General features: G+C 38.5%; 1 protein-coding gene across 2 annotated transcripts in view; it reads left to right on the forward strand.

The window, feature by feature from the left end:
* The window catches only part of KCNH1 (potassium voltage-gated channel subfamily H member 1), a 499,689-nt gene that overhangs the window by 135,100 nt on the left and 341,484 nt on the right, over positions 1 to 23,105 (forward strand). For both annotated transcript variants that reach the window (XM_027871485.1, XM_027871486.1), the window contains exon 7: positions 18,082 to 18,511. In XM_027871485.1, coding sequence (XP_027727286.1) covers positions 18,082 to 18,511 — 430 coding nt within the window. The remainder of the gene's footprint in view (positions 1 to 18,081; positions 18,512 to 23,105) is intronic.

Here is a 23,105-nt window from a genome sequence, read left to right on the forward strand (position 1 = left end):
TCTCTCTCTCTCTCTCTCTCTCTCTCTCTCTCTCTCTCTCCCTCTCCATTTCTTCCTCTCTTCCTCTCTCCATCTCCCTCCCCCATCCTTTCTCTTTTTATTTCTTGGGTCTATCTCAGTACATTGTTTTAGAAATTCTGGATTGATTATTACTCTTTCCCCTCACCATTAAGTTTCTCCATTTGACATGTATGCATAGTAGCGACATCAGGATGCCAAGTTTCTTAAGGACACTCATTTTCATAGCCTGAGTGCTCAGGAGGATTAAGAACATGAATTAATAGCATATCACTTAGAATTCTATAAAGAAAAATGCTGAAACCTAAAAATAAATTAATTTAAAAAAGAAAAATATTATAGGGAAACTATACTTTCAATCTAGTTCTTTGACTCTATGGGTCACAGCTACCTAAACCTGTGGAAGGAAACCCAACCCTGAATGATGCTAAGGTTAGGGGAAAACCCCTTACCGTTCCTTTCCTCCAGGAGTAGTTTTATCTTTGACACTTTGACCCTTGCAGGAACATCTAAAATACTTGTGTATTTTAGAGTGTTGAGCTAATCTCTGAGTATTCATTCAGGGGCAGAGTTACCAATCATTCATCCTTAAGGAACTACCACTCAGAAATATTGGCAAAATGAGGGAGACAAGAGGCCACTTATTCCAACTTGAGGCCAGCAGATACCTTCTCCTTGCCAGAATCATGTGTAAATTGGGTGATGGGAGAAAATTGCTAAGTGGACTCCTCTCTTTGTGCCCCTGGAGAATATACTGTTTCCTAGCTCATGAGAATAGTGGATAGGGCACTAATAGGACTTAGATTCAGAAAGACTTTGGTCCAAATCCTACCTTAGATACTTATCTCCACCTCCACCAGTTATCATCCTATATCTCTCCTGCCTTTCATGGTTATAGCTCTTCTCTCCTTTGTGGTTCATTTCCTTGAGAACACTATGTACAATCAATGGCTCCACTTCCTTTTTTTTCTCTGTAGTCTAATTTCAAACCTCATTATTCAATCAGAAATACTCTCTCTGAAGTTACTGACGATCTCTTAATTACCAAATCTATGTCCTTTTCTCAGTCCTCATTCTTCTTGACCTTTCTGCAGCCTTTGGCAATTGATACCCTTTTTTTTCCTTGATAATCTCTTCTCTCTAGGTTTTTGTGACACTGTTCTCTCCTGGCTCTCATCGTACCTAGATAAGCACCACTCAGTTTCCTTGACTGGATCTTCATCTAGGTTGCTCCTGCTAACTATGGATGTCCCTAAAGCTTTAGCCTGGATCCTCTTCACTTCTGCTTCTATACTATTTCATTTGGTAATCTCATAAGCTAGCACTGATTACTTTAGTGATCATTTCCATGCAGGTGATTCTCAGATATACTTTTATAATCTTTATTTCTCTCCTAACCTCCTGTCTCCCATCTCCAACTGCCTATTGGATATCTCAAATTGGATATCCTATGGATATCTTAAACTCAATGTGTCTGCAACTCAACTCATTATTTCCCTTTCAAACCATCTCCTCTTCCCAAATTCCCTATTACTGTTGAGAGTGCCAACATCTTCCCAGTCACCCAGGTCCAAACCTGTTATCCTCAACTCCTCACTCTCCCTCTCTCCCTCTTGCCCATCAAATCTGTTGCCAAGTTGTGAAAAGTCTACCTTTTCTACTTCTCTCTTATACGTCCTCTTTCCTCTGACACTGCCACCATCTTGGTGTAAGTCCTCATCACTTTGTGTCTGGACTATTGCAATAAACCTGCTGATAGGTTTCCCTGTCTCAAGTCTCCCCCCACTCTAGTCCATCCTTCATTCAGCTGGCAAACGGATCCTCCAAAGCACAAGTCTGACCATATCACTGCCCTATGAAATAAATGACAGTGGCTCCCTATTATTTCTATAATCAAATAAGAATCCTCTTTTTGGTTTTTGGAATACTTCATAACCTTGCTCCCTTTTACCTTTCCAGTCTTCTTATGCTTTTCTCTCCTCTGTGTACTCTGAGATCTAGTGACATTCAACGCCCTTTTGTTGTTGTTCTGCCTTTTTAGTCTATATGTATTTCAGTATATATGTATGTATTTGTTGTCTTTCTTCTTAAAATGCAAGTTCATATGTTCATTCTTTGTGCTTGTATCCTCAGTGCCTAGCACAGTGTTTGGTATATAGTAGATGATTAATGAATTTTTTTTGTTCATTTGATTCAGTCATGTTTGACAATTTGTGACCCCATTTGGGGTGTTCTTGGCACAGACACTAGAGTCTTTTGCCATTTCCTTTTCCAGTTCATTTTACAGATGAGGAAACTAAGGCAAACAGGGTTAAGTGACTTGTCCAGGGTCGCATCTAGTAAGTGTTTGTGGCTGAATTTCAACTCAGGTCTTCCTGCCTCCAGGCCTAGTGTTCTATCCACTGTGCTCCCCAGATGCCCTAGGAGCCCCCTTATTATTCCTCAAATGTGACACTCTACCTTCTGACTCCGAGCATTTTCACTGTCTTTTCCCCATTCCCAGAATTCTCTTCCTCCTTATCTCCACATCCTGGGTTCCTTCAGGTCCCAGCTAAAATCTCACCTTCTGCAAGCTGTCTTTCCTGATCCCTTTTCATGCTAGAGACTTCTCTCTGAGATTATCTCCAATGTATCCTGTACGTATTTTGTTTGTACATAGCTATCTCTACATTGTCTCCCCAATTAGATTGAACTCCTTAAGAGATGCGACTGTTTTTGCCTTTTTGCTTGTGTGTATCTCTGAAGTTTGGCACAGTACCTACTTAATATGCTGATTGACTTGACTTTCTAGCTGTGTGACCCTAGGTTAGCCAAATAACTTTCCTGGGTCTCAGCTTTCTCACAGCTTCTCATCTCATATACATCTATCTGTAGAATGAGGGGGTTGTACTTAAGGACCTTTAAGGCTTTTTCAAACTCTCTATCTGTACCCCTATGATCCTACGAACTTGGCTTCTGTTCCTGCTGTGTCTTTACTTCCTTTCTTGTCCTCATTTTGTTTGCTTGTGTGGTTTGGAAGCCTTTTTCTCATCTTCTTGGTGCCTGAGGGGGGAAATACCGTGTTTCATACAGTTTATTCACTCTTCTTTCTTTTAAAAATCCCTCCCGCTAGCCAGCAGCTATCTGCCTTGGAGTTATTTACTGAATCTCAATATGTTATCTCATCATGATGCCTCCAGAGACTGTAATCTGGGTGAGCAACTATGTTCAGAGAACATAATTACTTTTCCGGAAACTTAGAAAGTGCCAAAATAATGACCAAGTGAACAATTATAATTGGGGGTACAGATAATCATGATAGATGTGCAGAGAGCACTGATGAGCCATTACTCAAATCAAAGGCAGGAATGTGCACCATCTGCTCATATGTACAATTGATTGGCTGGATTCCTTTCTTACTGTTCATTCCATAAACATTTATTAAATCCCTGCTGTGTGCATGGTGCTGTCTCACCACTCTGGAAGGTGCTGTGGGATATATTGAATCATCCCCACCCATTTGTCTTATAGTCCAGCTTAGGGAGGAGAGAGGGGATGAAATTTATATAGCATCTATTAAAAAAAAACACCAGGGGAACAAAACATTAGTGATGATGTAGAACACTTAGTATGGGCAACTAAGTGGTGCAGTGTGTAGAGCGCCAGGCCTGGAGTCAGGAAAGCCTCACCTTTCTGAGTTTAAATCTGGCTTCAGACACTTACTAGCTGTGTGACCCTGGGCAAGTCACTTAACCCTGTTTGCCTCAGTTCTTCATCTGTAAAATGAACTGGAGAAGGAAATGGCAAACCACTCCAGTATCTTTGCCAACAAAATTCCAAATGGCATCACAAAGAGTTGGACAGGACTGAAAAAAACAAAACAAAACTGAACAACGAAAACGCTTAGTGTATGAAGTGCTGAAGATAAGGAAGGAAGATTAATGGATTTTAAGTGAAATCAGGGAAGGTTTCTTGGAGAAAGTAGAGTGAAAAAAATGAAAAGGTATGGATTTTCAGAGAGGAGGCAGAGTTTATTCTCAGCTAGGGAAAGAGAAAAAAGCAAAGGCATATATAGAAGGGGGAATGAGTGAGTCCTGTGCAAGGTGTATAGAAATTGACTTGGCTGGAGGAGAGGGGCTTATAATGAAAGAAGTAGAATGGTATAGCAGAAAAAAAACTGGCTCTGAAGTCAGAAGACCTGAGTTTTAATTCTGCCTCTGACTCATACTATATGTGGGACCTTGAACAAATCTACTTTCTTGGGCCATAGTTTCTTCTTTTGTAAAATGTGAAGGCTTGCCTTGATGATCTCAAAGGTCCATTCCAGCTTGAAATCTGTTGTCCTTTGATCCCAGGAAGGTAAATGTCAAGGTGAAAGCAGGTCAATTGGAGGCTTTTATCTGCCAACAGATTATCTGTGATAGATCTTGGAGAGCCAGTACATTCTTAAGCAGAGGAGTGAGTGATGAGATTTTTTCTAGCAATGGTGGCAGGTTAGAGTGGGACAGGCATAGTCTGGAGAGGGAGAGACCAAGTGAGAGCCTATTACAGTAATTCAGATGTGATGATCATGGCCTGGGATAAATCCTGGGATGTTCAATCTCTGATTCCAGCAGCAAAATATTGCTCTCTGGGGCTCAGGGAACATGATGTTTTTCTCACTTATTGTGGACTCTGCCTCCTAGACCTGCTGTTAATTCCTTAGTGGAGAAGGCAGAGTGTATTTCTGTATCCTTCACTTGATGAGTAATATAGAAGTTTCTAAAACCAGGAGCGTGTCTCAGTGACTGACTGCCTTGCAGATGGGTGTCCTGGTTTTGTTCTCAAAATCAAGCAAATGACAAAGGATTTCATTACTCCTGAAATAGTCTAAGGATTTTCTTCAGTCTAGATAGGATACAGCCCTCTGGTCAGGAATTTACTACCCCTTATTGCTCCAGCTCTTTTCTTTCCCCACCTAGAAACCAGAATAAAGAAGGCTACCCTGCAAGCCAGCAGAAGCATACTTCATTGGGTCCCCTGATTTATTATCACCCTCTACTCTGTCCTTAGAATATTATTCTAAGTCTCCTTCATTATCATGTATTACCAGCACAAGTCACTAGAGTTTGCCTGGTCTTATCTTCTGGAGCTGATTCTTGTGCCCCCAACCCTTTCTCCCAAGATACTTCCCTGAAGCAGTCCTGGTTTTAGCTGTTCAGAAATTCCAGCCTTTGGTATCCACATATGGCTGCCTGTTTTCTTATCTAAGCAAATTTCAGTATTCTCTGTGCTCACTCTTAGATATTTATAGCTGAGGGTTCTTTTTTGTTTGTTTGTTTGTTTGTTCTTGTTTGTTTTTGTTTGTTTTTGCTAAGGTGGGGAAGCAGAACAAGTATGCAAAGGGCATAGTATGCCCCTAGAATCATATGCTGACATACTTCAGAAATGCATCACGCCTGTGAAAAACATTGCTAAATAATGCTAATACTGCTTTTCATTTATAAAAGTGTGTTTATGTGTATGTTTTAAACTTTTCAAAACATTTCAATCTTGATATCTCTCTTTATCCTTGTAACAATACTATGAGCTAAGTAGAACAATGATTATTTTCCCACATTTTGAGATGAGAAATATCAGGGACAGAACATAAAGAGATTTGGTTAACATTACACAACCATTCCATGAGAACTGAGACTATTCTGATTCCTTGCCAATTGAGGAAACCACCTATGAGAGTATACTGGATATTGTGTGTTAAGAATCACATTAAAGGAACAGAGTGAAGTCCTTATCCACCAGGAAAAGAACCTAGAATGGTCAACTGTTGCCCACCTCTTTCCTCACCCCAACCTCTCCCACTGCTCTCCCCCAAATCATTTGAATAGACACAAATTCTCACTTGTTGTCATCTTAGCTTTCTTTTGAAAGAAAAATTTTTTTGTAATCTCATTTCTTACTTTCCACTTTTCACTTGACTCCTCCCTCCTTTGCTTTTTGGTTGATTCTCCCCCCACTTTTCTTATCCATCCTCTTGGGGTGGACCTGCAGAGCTTACTAAGCTATTGAGCATATAATTGTGGGGCCAAAGAGACTCCTTCCTCCCTCTCCTTTCCCTTCGGAGTTCCCCAAACTTAGGATCACAGACTTTAAAGCAGGGACTTCAGAGATCATCTAGTTTCAATCTCCTTATTTTTCAGAGAAGGAAACTGAGACCCAGCAAGGTCAAGTGAGTGCTCATGGAGGACAAAAGGTAATTGGTAGCAAAGTGGGTATTTGAAGCCAAAACTTTGACTCCAAATCCAATGCCCTTTCTACCATGCCTCACTGCCTCAGCTTGCTATAATGGATGGAGGAGTGCTGGCTTGGAGGACCTTAGTTTACTCTGATATATTCTGTGTTAACATGGACAAGTTATTTAACTTTCAGTGCTTCAGGCATTTCTCTATGTGTATAAGTTATAGACAGTTGCTGATAGCAGTGGAAAGTTCTCATTCCAGGGAATTCCTCACAGAGATGAAATCACCATTCTAAATAAGATAAACAAAAATCCTAGCTACCATGTATAAGAAAGTTATGACACATTTAGAATAAGATTTAAAGAAATAAAAACACTACGGCAAAAATTAAATATCTTGATCAAAGTACAACTTTTTTTTCATCGTTTAGTCTATCCTTGATTTTCTTATTTTCCTTTATAGCAAACTTTTATAATCTTTTTAGCTGGATTCTCAGTTCTGCCCAGCAATTTTTTAATTCATTTTTTGTTGACCCTTTGTCAGATTTCCCATAGCAACTAATCTAATCTTTTCCATTCTGAATCTCTAATTCTCCCATTTCCACTCTCAACAGATGATCTTGCTTCCAACTGACATTAAAGGTCCTCTATAACATGGCCCCAACATACTTTTCAAGCTTTATTTTCCATTACTGTCCTAAACTTCAGCCTTGTGTTGTCCTTGCTCTATCCTGAATTTATGCCACATTCCACCCCATTCCAACAATCTTTTTTTGTTAAAAACCTATGGTCTAAAATCCTTCAAGGCCCATCTCAAATGTCACTTCCTCCATGAAGACTTTTATTTTACTAGAGTATAAGCTCCTTGATGGGAAGAGAGTGTATTTTACTCAGTTGGAAAGCAACCTTAAATAAGGGACCATTGACATAGTCACAGAAGGCCTAGAATGTAATCACAAAGTGATAATGAGGTGTTAAACCAACTATAAAGATGTGTCTAAGCCCTGATTCCTTTAAGAGGTATGAACACCTCTCTTACTGAGTCTAGAATGGAATGACAATGAGAAAACAGATTAGTAATTCCTTTGGGGGCTTTAAATAGCTAAGCCCTGAGGAGTTCAAAGCAGTTAATGATTGGAACAGTTGTGGAGTGAAACTTCTTTAAGGAGAGGGAGAGGATTTCTGTTTCTTCCCTACTTGGCATCTACTAGCAAAGCAAGAGACATTCTATACAGAATTTGAGAATGGGAGTTATTTCTAGCCTTGAACAACCAAAGGAGACCTTTGAGGTGGAGGAGGAGAAATTTTCTCACTCTTCTCTACTCCTCACATTGGCCATGTTCTTTAAAGGGAAGCCTCTGGACTAATAGGAGACTCTGTATCCATTAGTGAACAGAGTAGGAGACAAGGTATCCAGAGACACCAGAGACAAATGAGCAGAGAAACTCATTCTAAATAGACAAAGATACAGAAAGATAGTTACTCAAGGGAAAAACAAACAGTTTCAAAAGAGCATGATCCCTGGCAGTTGGGAGCCTGGGTGTAACAAGAAAGAGATCTGTGGATTGCAGCATGAGGATTCTATGAAGAAAGAAAGAACTTCTTGGCCTTGTAATACCAGGAATTGTGAATTTCCTTTGCTATACTTTCCATGGATACTGTGTATATTTTTGAGAGGGTGTACCTCAGTCTTATGAAGGAAATGCCTTATAGCTCCTGTTCCTACTATGCCATTTGAGTAAATAGCTTTGATAATAACAACCTGAATCTACTGGTGGATTATTAGCAGGAAGCACATCAGTGGGGGCTCATGAACTGTAGTATCAGGAATGCAGATTCACAAGGTCCAGAGTCTAGGGTTAACCCTAGAACCTGAAGTAGTAGTCATTTTCTGGGGACTCAACTGGTAAGTACAAGTTGGGAGAAAGGAGGCAATATACTCATATAGTACCTAGAGTGCTGGACTTGAAGATAGGAGAGCCGGCTTACAATCTTAACTTAGACATCAGCTATGTGACTATAGACAAGTCACTCAGAGTTACAGTTTGATCATTTGTAATGGATGATAATGTTTGTATTATCTACCTCACAGAGTTGTTGCGAGCAAAGTTCTTTATTAACCTTAAAATACTATATAAATGTGATTGTTTTCATCTTTATATCCTTCAAAGATTCTACCACTGTCTTGAATATAATTGGTTTTCAATAAATATTTCTTAAAGGAATGAATGAGTAAATAAATAAATGAGCTCTGCCACATTCCTTCACTAGAAGAAACCCTTCCCCACCCATCAAAATTAGTAAAATCTTTCCGTGCTAGGTTTCATAAAAGTCCTGTGAATCAGCTTGTTTTTATTTTCTCCCTCCCCATTAAACCATGAATTCTTGTGTGTATGTGTGAATTATTCACAGTATCCCAGGTTTTCTCCTTTCCACTATGAGCTGGGTTTGGGTCAATAGCAGCAGGGCTGAATTGGAAGAGAGGATTGTTTGGAAATGATACATGAGTCTATCTTTCTCTCTCTCTCTCTATATATATCTATCTATCTATCTATCTATCTATCTATATAAAACATATATATAATGTGCAAATATGTATGGATACACACATTGATACATATATATATATATTTATGTATATGTATGTGTACATCTATAGAAATACCTGCCCTTAAGAATGTTTAGGACCATAGGTTCCAGAGCTGGGACAAAAAGTGTCTTCATTTGAATGAAATCAAATGATGGAATATGTACAATGTTGTTATTCATTCATTCAGTCATGTCCAACCCTGTGACCCCATGGACCATAGCATGCCAGGCCCTTCTGTCCTCCATTATCTCTTGAAGTCTGTCCAAATTCGTGTTCATTGCTTCCATGACACTATCTATCCACCTCATCCTTTGCTGTCCCCTTTTCTTTTTGCCTTCAATTTTTCCCATCATCAGGGTCTTTTCCAACGAATCCTGTCTTCTCATCATGTGGCCAAAAAATTTAGGCTTCAGCTTCAGTATTTGAGTTTTCAGTGAACAATCTGAATTAATTTCTTTAAGTATTGACTAATTTGATCTCCTTGCTATCCGAGGGATTCTCAAAGGTCTTCTCCAGCACCACAATTCAAAATTCTCGATTCTGTGGCGATATGTGCAAATTAGAAGTCAGCTCTAATAATTTTACAGTTGAAGAAACTGAGTCTCAAAGAAGTAAAGTGAAATGTCCAAGACCATACGGGTGGAAGAGCTAGGATGCGAATTGGAATTTTCTGACACTAAATCTAGTCACTCTGATCACTGTACCTTGTTGCCTTTCTGGGATTATCCATATGCTTTCTCTTTGTCATGAGTACAGATAATTGAGACCTATAGTGTATGCATTTGTTAGCAGAAACTTCCATGACTCAGTATCCTTTTACACTCGAGCCTCCAAATGGGGTGGGGAACCTGCAGCCTCGAGGCCACATATGGCTGTCTAGGTTCTCAAGTGCAGCTCTTTTTACTGAATCCAAATGTCACAGAAGCCTAGCATGTGTAACCATCTTTGACTTCCTAAGGGCCTAATGCAAAATCCTTCAGACAAAACTTTCAATGAAATTAATGGGCTTTTTGCCCATAGAAAGTGACAAGGTGATACAATTTACTCATTTCAAAGCCAAATGAAGGGCCCTCAGGTGATGGGCAGATGCATGGATGATAAAGCTGCAGCAGGCAGCTTGATTGATAATAGCTTCCCCTTTGGAAGGCAAGCACTAGAGATCAGTATTCAAGGAAAGAGGGGGAAATGGTTGGATAAGAGAATTCTTACCACTCTGAAACCTTGCATTTTCATCAATCAGAAACTTACTGGATGTGACAGTGTCAGGAACGAGAAAACAGATTTTTTTTCTTGGTCCTAGAAAGAGGGGAAAAAACCCCTTACGGTGTAGTTTCACAACCAAATGCACAATTTGCTTCATGGTTAGATTTGTAAACACAAAGAAAGTGGACGGCTTTAAGCAATTTTCCTAATCTCCTTCAAATGACTGTTTTCTTTGGAAACTCCAGATGTGCTTTTTGGTTACATTATTGGATTAATAAGTAAATAGGAATGCTACAAGTCTTTCCCCATTGCTGGTCACAAACGCTTTCACACACACACAGCAACAGCATTGCACTTCTGAAAATTAGTCACTGGAATCATAACTGATTTGTTCAGTAAGCTGACAGTCACATTCCAACTCTGCAAAGAACACATGCTTGTGTGAAAAGCATACAATAGTAACTAACTCATATTTTCTGCTGCATTAAACAAGCCTAAACTAAAACTCTGAAGCAATGGAAGGAAAGCAAGTGATATTTAAGCTTCAATGAATCACTTGCAATAAAATGCATTGAGCCAAATTATTCAATTATGCAGTGGTGCAGTCATGCAATTCTTGTATCAGTTGTTCTACGTGGGAAATTTGTGCTTAAAATCATTCCCAATTAAAAAATAAAAATAATAAATGGCTATAGTAGAGCCAGAAAATTGGTTTATCCTCTTCCCCTTCAGTTTCAATACACTCTAGTGCAAATAGGATCATAGGATCAGAGATTTAGTGCCTGAAGAGATGAATCTCAGCTTCTATATCCTCTCTCCTCTCTGGATTTTTGTGATACAGACAGTTCTTGCTTTATGTAAATTTGTATTACACAAATTCAATTTTAAGTAAAGAACTCTGAAAGAAATCCGAATGAAGGAGGATTCTGAATGAGGATCTGATTGAGCTGCTAGCTGCAAAGATTGCAGAAGAAAAGGGAAGCTTTGGAACCTGGGTCAAACCAAAAAGATTCACAATGAAACAGTTGGAAGAAGCATTTCATCATTTGAATGAATTTTTTTTCTTGTATTGAAAAGATGGATCCAAAGATTTCAAGATTTTTAAAAGTTCAAAGACTAGGTGAGGATAATTTTGCTTGCTATTGTCAGATATGCAAGGGAAAAAAAAGAGTCACTGTCCAAACATCTCTCAATAGCTTCATGAAGAACTGTTGTGGGGAGGGGGGCAGCTGGGTGGCACAGTAGATAGAGCACCGGCCTTGGAGTCAGGAGGACCTGGGTTCAAATCTGACCTCAGACCAAACACTTGATACTTAGTAGCTGTGTGACCTTGGGCAAGTCACTTAACCCCAACTGCTTAAAAAAAAAACAAAAAACAAAACCGTTGGGCAGCCAATCACCGGTGATAAAGTCTAGCTGCAGTCTGTAGAGAAGGGGCAACATACTGCACACCTGTTAGCTTTGCTGTACAGTACTGTGCATACTTTATCATTAACTTAACCTTTCATTTCAGAATTCTGTTTTTATCATAGTACAGCATTTAATATATCTGCATTTTGTGATTTGTGTAAAGGTGTTATTTTGTGTATGCCTTTGTTATATAAGCTAAGAGAAGAGGGTGGGTAGGGGCAAATTTGCATTAAGTAAAAATCACTTTATGTAGAAGTCTGCAGAAAGATTCACTCAAGTAAAGTGAGAAGTGCCATAGTACTCTCTCTCAGTTCCCTTCCTCTCCTTGTTCAAACTTTCCTATTTCTGTTGAATGCACTAATGTTCTTTTGGTCTTCCAGGTTTTTAACCTTGGTTTTATCCTGTACTTCTCATTGTCCATCTCACGGATCTAGTTAGTTGCAAAATTTTGCTATTTCTACTTTCATATTTCTCACATCTGAATCTTTCTCTCTGCTCACCCAGCTACCACCTTTGGTCAGGACTCTATCAACTCTTGCCTAGATTATCTCAATAGACTCCCAATTGGTCTCACATTTTCTCCCTACTCTAGTACCTTCTACAAATTGCATCAGAGTAATTTTCCTTATTTCAGATATGTCTATATGATCTCACCTACTTAGTTAACTCTAGTGGTTTCCTGTTTCCTTGGGGATAAAGTATAAATTCCTCTGTTTTGCTTTTAAAGCTCTTCCTATCTAGCCTCAGTAGACATTACTCTCCCTTCTATACTCTGTGATTCAGCCAAACTGCCCTCTCCATTCCTCAGGGCTAACAGTCCACCCTCTGTGACTGTGCCTTTGTACCTGCTACCCTACATGCCTGGAATGCCCCTCCTCAAAGTCCCTCACTTCTGCCTCTGCCTGCTCCTCTCTTCCTTTAAGACGCAGCTCAAGCACCATCATCCACATGAAGCCTTTCCTGATCCCCCTAACTGCCAGTGCCCTCCCTCCTAAACTACCTTGTATTTAACTGCTCTGTTGGGGTCATCCTTCCTCATGGCTGGGGCTAGAATGCAGCACTTGGAGTCAGGAAGACCTGTGTTCCAATCTTGCTTCAGAACACTTTCTAACTGTGTGAGCCTGGACAAATCACTTAATCTCTTGGGGCCTCAGTTTCCTCATCTATAATATGGGGATAATAGCACTTACCTCATGGGTCTGTTGAGAGGATAGAATGACTTAAAACATGTTAAACACTTTGTAATCCTTTAAAGAATACATAAATGCTAGCTATTCTTCTATTTATTCCTTTACTTTCTGCTGTATACACATATATACATACACACACGTATACGTATGAATTTGTTATCTTTCCTCTTGAAATGCAAGGTCATATGGATTAGTTTGTTCTTTGTGCTTGTATCCTCCGTACCTAGCCCAGTGTGTGGCATGTAGTAGATGATTAATGAATTTTATTGTTCTTCTCAGTCATGTCTGACTTTTGGTGACCCCATTTGGGTTTTTTTTTTTGGCAAAGATACTGAAGTGGTTTGCCATTTCCTTCTCCAGCTTATTTTACAGATGAGGAAATTGAGGCAAACAGGGTTAAGTGCCTGAGGTCAGATTTGAACTCACAAAGATGGGTTTTCCTGACTCTAGACCTGGCACTCTATCCACTGGGCCACCTAGCTGTCCAATTAATGAATACTTGTTAATTGATTAGAAACCATTTAATCAACCTTTGCTCTATTTCCCTCCAGGTGAGGAATCTGAGGCAGAAAGCAATTAAGTAACTTACCCAGGGTCACCGAACTAATAGATGGCTAAGGTGGGATTTGAACCCAGGTCCTCCTGGTTCCAAACCCAGTGTACTCTCCACTGTGTCGTGCTGCCTCTTGTCATGGATTTCCTTATTCTAGTTTACTCTATCTACTTTATTATTGTGTCTTAGTGAATATCCCAAAGTTTGGAGGAACCATTTGAGATATGAAAGAGTAGGCAATAGTTTTTATTCTCAAATATTATGTACATGTGTTCTTACCTGTGACTCTGTGATCTGAGCAAAAACCTCTGAAGACTGTTCACTTGAGAGAGGCAAGACCACTGAGTAAATTGGAGAAGCCATTATCTATTTTCTTTTGACTCAGCTGAGGGATAACCAAGCTCCTAGCTTATCCAACTGATTACATAAGCCAAATACACAAATACCTTCCCCATCTTTACTTGAGCTGCAGTCTCAGGTGGGGATTATTGGGTTCCAAAAGCCTTTCTCTCCAAAGGTTATTTTTTAGAGGTAACTTGGTATGAGGAAGAGAGCTCTAGATCTGGAAATCAACAAGCCTGAGTTCAAATCCAGGCTTTGCTACTTATTCACTATTTAATTTTAGGAAACTCTTCCCCTTACTAGTCTGCCTCTGTTAAATGAGGACAATGGACTAGCTGGTGTTTAGACCCCCTTCTAGCCCTAAATCTTCTGATCTCAGTAATTAAGATAATTATAACTTTTCCCTTCTGTTTACCCCAATCTGGAATTATGGGTACCTCCCATCCCAAAAATTGTGGCAGAGAACTGTCTGGAATTATTTGGAGGGGGAAGTAGATTCTCTTAAAGAAGACCCAGGGGGAATGTGTTTCTCTGGCATATGGTGATCTTCTCTGTAGGAATATTTTTAGTGTTCTGACAGGGGGAAAAGTGTGGATAATATCATCTTTCATTTACAAGGGCCACTGTATTTCGGAAGATGTGAGAAAAAAATTCTGTTCATAACTAATAATGCTTTTTAAATAGCTAGAGTTCCAGCTGTTAATGTTGTAAAAAGGAAAACATGAAACAACTGTGCTATAAATAAGGTAGTTGTATACACCGAGATTAATTACATCATGAATGTAAGAAGATGATATAACATTTAAGAACAGATGTGTGAGCCCAAATCACTGGCTGGTTTTGCCCCAGGCCATAAAATCATTAGTTATATTTCAGAGAATTACTGTACTGAAAGGTTTTCTCTGTGTCTGCTTTATAGATAAAACTAGAGTTCCAGTCCAGTCCTCTGTTAAGTACCTACTACAAGTAAGGGACTGAATATAGAAAGAAAAAGTGACAAAGATCCCCACCCTTCAAAGATTTTACATTCCCCTATGATGGGAATTTTTCTGTTTCCCTAAAACACCTTCTCTACCCAGCCGTCTGATACCTGAAATCCTACAATGAGAAATTGTTTACTTTGGCATTAGAATACATTAAAATGCAGAGTTTACCAGAAGAATTAAGCCTTATCAATTACTCATTTATATATCCAAGGGAAGGAGGATTTTAGTTCCTTTCAAAAAGAGGTTTTAATTAGGGATGTGGAGGGAAGGTGAGTATTTGGATTAGGCATAAGGAGATGATAAGAAGGAAAGAGGAAGCTGGCCTTGAACATGTAGTCCCACTGAACTCAAACAGCAGTTATTTACCTATAATTTTAGGTAGGACAGGTGAGAATGAATACTTGACAAGCAAAATGGTAAACTTTTAGCCATCTGACCAGCAAGTTCACTAAGCTATTTGACCAGCAAGCTCACCTCGATGTGGCTGTGGGTTTTTTTTTTAAAGTAACAAAAAATCCCTATTAAAGTAACCTGTGTAGATATACAAACATATACATGAATATACGTATATATATGTGTGTGTGCATGTGTGTATGTGTATGTATATATGTATATATATATATATCTTATTTACAAGGATCAGTGGATGTCAAGCATATTGAGAGGAGCAAAAGCATTCGTACATTTGCCTATTACTTCTGAGTTTAACTGACCTCTGGTGAAGAGGGAGTCACAGTAGACGTTCAGAATGATGGAGAATTGCTTCTCTAACAGGACAAAGTTCATCTTAGCTTGGATTATTGCTCTTTGACAAAGGGATGATGATCTTTATACAGGACCTTGTTCTTATACCTAACTTTAATTTTTAAAAAAAAATTTTTATTAATTAATTTATTTTTAATTTTCAACATTTACTTCTACAAGATTTTGAGTTCCAAATTTTCTCCCCATTTCACCCCTCCCCCAACCCAAAATGGCATGCATTCTGAATACCCCTTTCCTTAATCTACCCTCCCTTCTATCCCCCCCTTCTCTTTCCCCTTCTCCTTCTATTTTTCTATAAGGCAGGATAGATTTCTATACCCCCTTGCCTGTATATCTTATTTCCCACACCTAACTTTAATTTGATAAACATTTCTTAAGCACCTACCATGCACAAAGCACTGTGATAAGTTCTAGAAACAGAGAGATGACAAATGAGGAGCTCAAGTAGCCATGGTGAGTGAGTGTATTTTAGCATAGCTGGTTTATATTTTATTTCATAATGCTTCTATAATATATCTGGAGCTCTTTTGGGAGAGAATTAATTTTAGAATAGGTAACTGTCTGTCTTTGAAGGTTAGATATTCACCTGCTCTCTGAAATAAAGGACTTAACTAAATTTCTTTCAAGATGTCTCTTCTAGTATTCTATGGCTAATAACTAGGTAATTAGTTGTGGTTACTTGACTCAACATTAAGATCTAACTTGGATGTAAAAATTCTTTCCCAGTTTTCTACTTTCCTCCTAGTCTTGGTTGTATTGGTTTTATTTGTACAAAAACTTTTCAACTTAATGTAATCAAAGTTATCCATTTTACATTTCACAATGCTCTGTATCTCTTGTCTGGTCATGAATTCTTCTGTTCTCCATAAATCTGATAGGTAAACTACTCTTTGCTCTCCCAGTTCACTTACAATATCAGCCTTTATATTTAAATCATGAACCCATTTTGACTTTATTTTGGTATATGGTGTGAGATTTTGGTCAATACCTAGTTTCTGCCATACTCTTTTCCAGTTTTCCCAGCAGTTTTTGTCAAAGAGTGAGTTTTTATCCCAGAAGCTGGGGTCTTTGGGTTTATCAAATAATAGATTACTATGGTCATTGACTACTGTGTCTTGCATCCTTAACCTATTCCACTGATCCAACACTCTATTTCTTAGTCAGTACCAATCAGTTTTGATGATTGCTACTTTATAATACAATTTAAGATCTGGAATGGCTAGGCCACCTTCCCCTGCATTTCTTTTCATTAGTTCCCTTGATATTCTGGACCTTTTGTTCTTCCAAATAAATCTTGTTATTATTTTTCTAACTCTATAAAATAATTTTTATTTTATAAAAAATAAAGTCAATGTAACCAAGATTAGAAGGAAAGTAGAAAATTGGGAAAGAATTTTTATAACCAGTTTCTCTGATAAGCGCCTCATTTCTAAAATATATAGAAAATTAAGTCAAATTTATAAGAATACAAGTCACTCCCCAATTGATAAATGGTCAAAGGATTTGAACCGGCAATTCTCAGATGAAAAATTAAAGCCATCTATAGTCATATGAAAAAATGTTCTTAATCACTATTGATTAGAGAAATGCAAATCAAAACAACTCTGAGGTACCACATCACATCTATCAGATTGGTTAACGTGACAAAACAGGAAAATGATAAATGTTGGAGAAGATGTGAGAAAACTGAAACACTAATGTATTGTTGGTGGAGTTGTGAAATGATCCAACCATTTTGGAGAGCAATTTGAAACTATGCCCAAAGGGCTATAAAAATGTGCATACCCTTTGACTCAGCAATACCACTACTAGATCTGTATCCCAAAGAGATCATGCAAATGGGAAAAGGACCCACACATACAAAAATATTTATAGCAGCTCTTTTTGTGGTAGCAAAGAATTGGAAATTGAGTGGATGTCCATCAATTGGGGAATGGCTGAACAAGTTGTGGTATATGAATGTAATGGAATACTATTGTGCTATAAGAAATGATGAACAGGTATACTTCAGAAAAACCTGGAAAGACTTGTGTGGTCTGATGCTGAGTGAAGTGAGCAGAACCAGGAGAACATTGTACACAGTAACAGCCATGTTGTGAGATGACTAATATTGATAGACTTAACCCTTCTCAGCAATACAAGGATCTAAGACATCTCCAAAGGCCTCATGAAGGAAAATGCTATCCAAAGAAAGAACTATGGAGTTTGAATGCAGATCAAAGCATACTATTTGCTATTTTTTTCTTCTGTTGTGTTTTGTTTCCTCTTTCAGGTGATTCCTCCTATTGGTTCTAATTCTTCCTTACAACATCACTAATGTGAAAATATGTTTAATAGGAATGTATATGTACAGCCTATATCAGATTGCACACCATCTTGGGGAGGGAGGGGGGAAGAATGGGGAGAAAAATTTAAAACTCAAAAGCTTATGGAAGTGATTGTTGATAAATCAAAATAATTAATAAAAAAAAGATTTAACTTGCTTTCTAACAAATATGGAAGTCAGAGCTTGGTAGCTATGATATGCCTTTTCCAGAATTTTTGATTCTGTCAAAAAGATTTCCAAGCTTCCTCCCTGTTGGCTCTCCCCATAGAATTTAAGCTCTTTGAGGTCAGGAACTGCTTTGTTTGCATCCTTGTGTCTTTAATGCCTAGCACGTAAGTGTCTAATAAATGCATTTTGAATTGAATTGAATATAGCTGATAGGGAATGGGATGCCCACTCAGTGAACATCTGTAGGAAGTATTCTTAATGTGGAAAACCATGGTTTCAGAAGAAAAATTAATGCTTTATGGGTATCTCATACTGTTCTTTGCTTCCTCCACAGGGAATCAGCAGCCTGTTTAGCTCACTTAAAGTTGTTCGACTCCTACGCCTGGGACGAGTGGCCCGCAAGTTGGATCACTACATTGAATATGGAGCTGCAGTCCTTGTCCTGCTGGTGTGTGTGTTTGGATTGGCAGCCCACTGGATGGCCTGTATCTGGTACAGCATCGGGGACTATGAGATCTTTGATGAGGACACAAAAATGATCCGTAACAACAGCTGGCTCTACCAGCTGGCTATGGATGCTGGGACGCCTTACCAGTTCAATGTGTCTGGCCTGGGGAAGTGGGAAGGTGGCCCAAGTAAGAATTCTGTCTACATCTCTTCCTTGTATTTCACCATGACCAGCCTCACCAGCGTGGGTTTCGGGAACATTGCCCCCTCCACAGACATAGAGAAGATCTTTGCAGTTGCTATAATGATGATTGGCTGTAAGTACTAGAGGTGCTCTGTTTGTGATTTCATGTTTGGTTACACCTTCTGATTAGTGGATACAGGGCTGTGGCTGGGGTGGCTATGAAAAACGTGTTTTTGTACTAGTGAGAAAAAAAACAAACAAATGGGAGAAAAGCCTGATGTTGAACTGAGAAGTATCATGTTGACTAATAAACATGGATAGATGGAAGAACAGCCCTAACATTTGATGAGGAAGTTTGAATTCTAATTAATTGTCCAGCTGTTGTTCTTTACATCATGATTACCATCACCCCACAGAGGGGAAACAAACATTTCTTGTGACTGGATTTTGGCTGGCGGGAGGCTTGTGGAACGAGTGGAAATAGCTTCAGTTGGGAAGGGATATGCATCTCAGACACTGGGGCTTCATTTGTAAAATACCTTAATATAGCAACACTTAATGGGTCTAGTTAGGCAGCTGATGTGGTTTCTGGGGTCTACATAGCAGATTGGTTTGAGTCCACAATGGACTAGGAAAGAACTGCTCTGATGAGAGTGTGGATGTGGAAAGTACCTTGGTGAGAACCTTTGGAAAATAGGGGCTCTGTGCCATAAACATCCCATTTGATGCATTATTTTCAAAGGTGGACTTGCTGGTAAATAGCCAAGCAGAGAAAAACTTTATTGTAAGAGCAGCATTTCACGGAAACCTTGGACTCGGCGTTTGCTTGAGAAAATCCAGCTAGCTACACCACTCAGATCCTATAGTGGACAGTGAGTGGATTTTCATGCTCCCCCCCAATTTTCCCTTACACCTCCTTTCACCTCTTGTTTGCAATTGCCTCCTCAGCAAAGACTAATGATGAGCCTTTTGCAGTCAGCTCAATCCTAAAACCCTTCACTGGATTAGGAGGCTGAAACAGCTTTGGTTTTAGAGTATTTACAGAAAGTGTCTAAAAGGGTAATTGATTTGTAGGAAACCATTGCCAGAGATGCTTTTGAATGTACTCCTTACTTCAAAACTGGTTTTAATAGAGATGATTGCCTGACCATGGGAAGCAGTGCTAAGCATCTGTGGGTGGCTAATTGGTGCAACTTAATTAGAACTCGGAGGTGTTTTCTCATGTAGCGTAAAAAGGATTTAAGACCCTTGTTCTCCAGAAACGATTTCTGGCTTAATAACGCCTATTTATGAGACAGTCCTCACAATACTTTCTTGATTCTTAGGGAGGTTCAGAGTAAGGGACAGAAGGATCCCCGCCCCATTGGGAGGCAATCACTGCCCTCTAATAGGAGAGAACACATGTGTGTTGATTGATATATCGTTATTTTAAGTAAAGAAGTATGCCAATGAAATAGAGTCAATCAGAGATTGTGTTGGGAGAAGAAAATGGGCTTAGTTAATCTAAGAAGACTTTCTAGTTTAAGGAGGCTTTCCAGCAATTCCCCAGCCTGAAGAGAGGAGGAATGTGGAAGCATCAAAGACTGGGGAAAGGGAGTGCATCTGTACTGATAACCTGTGTATAGATTGAAAGGTCTGGTTTCCCCCCAAAACAATCTGATGTAAATAGGGCTATATCTTGTCATGTATCAGTGATTTAGACACTTCTCAGCAGCTGCCTTTTCTCTTTCTCATCTCTCCCAGAGCTAGACAAATGTAGTAATGGTTAGGGTTGTTTAGAAAGGAAGATTCCAATGTTAATTGGTGTGTTTCACATGCTATAGCAATTTGATTGGTCATAGGACATCCTGTTAGGGCAAATGAGATAGTGTTTATAATGTAGAGTATTTGTAACTGTTCTTGTAGATTTGTGTTCCCTAGAAAAAGTTTACTCAAGGATGTGCTACTGCCTTCCTTCCTGACACTTTGCCTACTTTGGTATAATGCTCCATAAGTTCAAGAAACCCTGACATAGTGACTACAGTACACACTGGTTTGTTCCTGTGATTGTCAGCTTTTGGTGACATGCGTATGTTAGGATTAAGTTATAGCACAAAAAAAAAGTGTTAAGCTATCTAAATAGGAGAGCACCTCCTGCAATGTGTCTTTGTTAAAGTTTTCTCAAAACGTATTGACGTTCCAGAGTGCTGCATTTATCTTTAGAGAAGAGTTAACTTCTTGTTTTTATGGTGTATTATCTTTATTGAAAAACATGACTAGATCCAAGAGACAAAATTTCCTCTAACCAATGCTCCAAAAGAACTGTTAACAATATATTTTACTCCCAATTCTTGGTGTAGCCAAAGCACTCAAGCTATGATAGGCAAAGGGAGAGAGAAAGATTTTGTTCAGATGTAGTGCCTACCCTCATGGAGCTTCTGGTCTAGGAAGAGGATAACAAGGACACATAGATAATTGCAACATATAATAATGCCTGATGATTATATTACAGAGGAACAAACAAGGCACTATGGACTTAAGATCCTTGTTCTCCCAGAAATAATTTCTGGCTTAATATGTGAGGACCAAAAAAGATCACAAAGGAGATGCTTTCTGAGTTGTATATTAAAGGATGAGTAGGAATTCAACAGACAAAGAAAGGGAGAGTGGAAATTCCAGGCATGCTGCATACTGGAGAGATCAAGAGGAAAAGGACCCATATATACAAAAAATATTTACAGCAGTACTTTTTATTGTATCCAAAGACTGAAAACTAAGGGTGTGCCTGTCTATTAGGGAGTGGCCAAACAAGTTATGGCATATGAATTTAATGGAATATTATTGTGCTACAAGAAATGACAAAATGGACAGATTCAAAGGAACCTTGGAAGATCTCTATTAAAGGAAGGAAGGATGGAAAGTAGGAGGGGGGAAAGTAAGAAGGAAGAAAATAGGAAGGAAAATCAGAAGGAAGAGAGGAAGATGAGAAGGAAGGTAGGAAGGAAGGAAGAAGATAGGAAGGGAGGAAAGGATTTTTTAAAATTAATTTTTCTTAATAGAATTTTGTTTTTTCCAATTACATGTAAAGATAGCTTTCAACATTCACTTTTGTAAGATTTTGAGTTCCAAATTTCTTTTCCATCCCTCTCTTCCTCTCCTCCCTTTCCCCAAGATGGCAAGCAATCTGATATAGGCTATATATGTACAATCATATTAATCATATTTCCACATTAGTCACGTTGTAAAAGAAGAATCAGAACAAAAGGGAAAAATCACAAGAAAGAAAACAACAAAAAAGAGAAAATAGTATGCTTTAATCTGCATTCAGACTCCATAGTTCTTTATCTGGATGTGGATAGCATTTTCCATTATGAGTCTTTTGGAATTGTCTTAGATCATTGTATTGCTGAGAAGAGCTAAGTCTATCAAAGTTGGTCATTGTACAATGTTGCTGTTACTGTGTACAATGTTCTCCTGGTTCTGCTCACTTCATTCAGTATCACTTCGTTTAAGTCTTTCCAGATTTTTCTGAAATCTGCCTGCTCATCATATCTTATAGCACAATAGTATTCCATTACATTCGTATGCCACAACTTATTCAGCTATTCCCCAATTGATGGGCATCGCCTCGATTTCCAGTTCTTTGCCACCACAAAAAGAGCTACTATAATATTTTTGTATATGTGGGTCCTTTCCCCTTTTTTATGATCTCTTTGGGATACAGATCTAGTAGTGGTATTGCTGGATCAAAGCTTATACACAGTTTTGTATCCCTTTGGGCATAATTTCAAATTGCTCTCCAGAATGGTTGGATCAGTTCACAACTCCACCAATGATACATTAGTGTTCCAATTTTCCTGCATCTTCTCCAACATTTATCATTTTCCTTTTCTTCATACTATCAATATCATATTGATATCACACCTATCATATCAATCTGATAGGTGTGAGGTGGTACCTCAGAGTTGTTTTTATTTGCATTTCTCTAATCAATAGTGATTTAGAGCATTTTTTTCATATAAGTATAGATAGCTTTAATTTCTTCATCTGAAAACTGCCTATTCATATCCTTTGGCCATTTCTCAATTAGAGAATGACTTGTATTCTTATACATTTGACTTAGTTCTCTATATATTTTAGAAGTGAGGACTTTATCAGAGATACTGGCTATAAAAATTATTTCCCAGCTCTCATTTCCTTCTAATCTTGGTTGCATTGGCTTTGTTTGTGCAAAAAACCTTTTAATTTAATGTAATCAAAATAATCCATTTTGCATTTCATAATGTTCTCTATCTCTTGTTTGGTCATAAACTCTTCCCTTCTCCATAGATCTAACAGGTATATTCCTTGCTCTCCTAATTTGCTTATGGTATCACCCTTTATGTTTAAATCATGTACCCATTTTGATCTTATCTTGGTATAGAGTGGAAGATGTTGGTTTATGCCTAGTTTCTGCCACACTGTTTTCCAGTTTTTCCAGCAGTTTTTGTTAAATAGTGAGTTCTTATCTGTAGGTTACTATAGTCATTGACTACTGTGTCTTGTGTACCTAACCTATTCTACTGATCCAGCACTCTATTTCTTAGCCAGTACCAAATAGTTTTGATGATTGCTGCTTTATAATACAGTTTTAGATCTGGTATGGCTAGGCACCTTCCCTTGCATTTCTTTTCATTAATTCCGGGAGGAAAGGATATTCTAGGTATAGGAAATAGTGAGCAAAGGCAGGAAAGTACAAGGGTTGTTTT

Source organism: Vombatus ursinus, unplaced genomic scaffold (assembly GCF_900497805.2).
Source record: "Vombatus ursinus unplaced genomic scaffold, bare-nosed wombat genome assembly UNPS02014798.1, whole genome shotgun sequence".
In the NCBI taxonomy this organism is placed as follows: Eukaryota; Metazoa; Chordata; class Mammalia; order Diprotodontia; family Vombatidae; genus Vombatus; species Vombatus ursinus.